Source organism: Otolemur garnettii, unplaced genomic scaffold, assembly GCF_000181295.1.
Source record: "Otolemur garnettii isolate 467f Iridium unplaced genomic scaffold, OtoGar3 scaffold00102, whole genome shotgun sequence".
In the NCBI taxonomy this organism is placed as follows: Eukaryota; Metazoa; Chordata; class Mammalia; order Primates; family Galagidae; genus Otolemur; species Otolemur garnettii.
The window spans coordinates 915372-917756 of NW_003852497.1; the positions used below are offsets into that span (position 1 = coordinate 915372).

At 41.2% G+C, this 2385-nt stretch overlaps 1 protein-coding gene across 1 annotated transcript in view; it reads right to left on the reverse strand.

The window, feature by feature from the left end:
• Positions 1-44: 44 nt before the first annotated feature.
• The window catches only part of DDHD2 (DDHD domain containing 2), a 17820-nt gene continuing 15479 nt past the window's right edge, over positions 45-2385 (reverse strand). Inside the window, exons 12-16 of the mRNA XM_012809269.2 lie at positions 1909-2028; positions 1660-1815; positions 1312-1414; positions 1036-1206; positions 45-208 (exon numbers count right to left, since the gene is read on the reverse strand). Coding sequence (XP_012664723.1) covers positions 45-208; positions 1036-1206; positions 1312-1414; positions 1660-1815; positions 1909-2028 — 714 coding nt within the window. The remainder of the gene's footprint in view (positions 209-1035; positions 1207-1311; positions 1415-1659; positions 1816-1908; positions 2029-2385) is intronic.

The following is a 2385-nucleotide window of genomic DNA, read 5'->3' on the forward strand; positions in this document are numbered from 1 at the left end:
TGTCTCAAAAAAAAAAAAAAAACAGAAACAAAGACAAACTACACTTACCAATAGCACAGATGGCTTTGTAAAGCAAATAAGTACTCATTAAAACTTTCTATGGGCTTCTCCTGTAGCACATAGTCAATGCGCTGGCCTCCATTCAGCATCCCCACATTGATGGGCAAAACTTCTTTATCTGCCACAGCAGTCTCTTCTGTGTTAGAATCTGGATATGGATGGATAATAATAAGAATCTAAAAGCTTTGAGCCCTCTAGGGTTGTCCTGTTAACTTCAAACTCCAAGTTTACCACAAGATACGCTACTCTCTGTTTAGAGTTTTGTCCCATCTTCCTCCTCTCCATCTCTTTAAAGCCCCTCCTCAGGTCACTGTAATTCTGTCCCATCTACCTTTTTTCTTTTGCTAACATCATGGCATCACCCGTATCTCCAACAGCTGTCATTTTCCTTGGGTTTATATACTAAATGCAAGCAGGAATAGAACTCTTTGGGAAGTTGAAAACTAAACCAAAAGAATACAGTATTAATTGTGAAATTAAGTGGAGAGTATCCTACCCTAGTTCCCCACCAGAATAAAACTAAGCCACAAATACATAGTGAAATTCTCCCTGTAGAAGCAAGGTGCTTCACAGAGTAGGCTCCTAACATTATCCCAGGGTTCCCAAGAGGGGATGCTTTAAAGCCTAGTTACCAGATGCTCAGCTTGTCTTAACATTTTTGTCACAAATAATGTTTTCCTGTGATTTGTTCTATTAGGATGACAGAAAAGGTTAGCACAGCAAAAAGCCCATTAGGACTCATAGTATAGATTCTATACAATAAAAGGAGAAGGGTGGTGCCTGTGGCTCAAGCAGTAGGGCACCAGCCCCATAAGCCAGAGGTGATGGGTTCAAACCCAGCCCTGGTCAAAAAACTGAAGAAAGAAAAAAAAAAAGGAGAAGGATAAGAAGGGCTTGAGAGAATAAGGACTCTATTCCATGGAGTCCCTCTTATCTAGCCTGATGTCAGTAATCCATGTATATGGCGTCACTGACCACTAGGCTTCTCTGAACTCGACTCAGGTTCTGCTTCACTTTCTTCTGCCGTTTCTGAAGCTTGTAAGGCAGGATATGAAGCTCTGGTAAAAGACTTCCAGGCCATCCGCAAGGACCCCAGCAAGTTGTTCTTCAGGTCCGTGCTCACCCTGGTCAGGCCCTCTCTCAGCTCTGAAACACAAACAGAACATTCATGACTGATGCGGAGTTCAGGGAACATTCACTCTGCACTGGCCAAAAAAATCAAGAATTATCAAGCTCTATATTCTGACTTACCTAAGTGCATCCGTTTCCTGCCTTTATGATGTGGGATCAGCATTGGCTCAAAATCTGCTTCCGGGACCACCATTGGTTCAATCCTATAAGCCACAGGATCAAACTACATAGGAAAAAGAAGACCTACATTTACCTCTGCTGAAGAAAGATAGTTTGAGGAACCATGTATCTTAGGCAAGAATAATGATATGTTCATTTAAAAAAAAAAAAGGGCACTTGTTTGGCCCCTCACTTCTAAATCAATGTTATTATAAGTTGTCTCACTAGTAGAGAATGGTACAGAAAATCGTATGTTCTTATCAATATGCCCCAATATTCATATAACCATAGTAACTATACAATGCTTACAGGGTGATAAATATTGAAGAAACCTTTGCATGTGGGAAATTTGTAGTTGGGATCAATTCTTTTTAGACCTCGGACCGTAAGGAACATTCCAATCGGAGATCCAAAGGCAAAGAATATTTCTGGTTTATAAACAAGCCTGGGGTATTTTACAGACACCTGGAAGGAGAAAATAAAAGCATCTCTTATTAATAACAAAAGTTATTATCTGGTCCTACAATACCAATGAGAGGCATTAATTAGTACTGTCACCTGCCCAATGCCAACATCCAAATAGTCCTCACTTCTAGCTTCACTAGTACGACTGCAGAACTCAGATTCTTTGGGAATGTTTGCTTCTGAAGCTGACTGTAAGGTTGGTCTATTGATTCCCTTAAAAACAAACAAACAAAACAAAAAAACAGTTATGTGGAGCAGATGGGCATGGTGGCACACTCCTCAAGTCCCAGCTTCTGGAGAGGCTCAGGTGGGAGGGTCACTTGAGCTCAGAAGATTGAGTCCAGCCTAGGCAACATAGCAAGACACCGTTTCTATTTTTTTTAAAGTTATATGGAGTTTTTATACAGTCAAAATAGTCTAAAGATTATAGTTTTCTATTTCAAAGGATGGCTCGGAAAGTTTTGAAATAGTAGCCAATAATGGCTCGGCGCCTGTGGCTCAAGCGGCTAAGGCGCCAGCCACATACACCTAAGGTGGCGGGTTCAAATCCCCAGCCCGCCCGCCAAACAA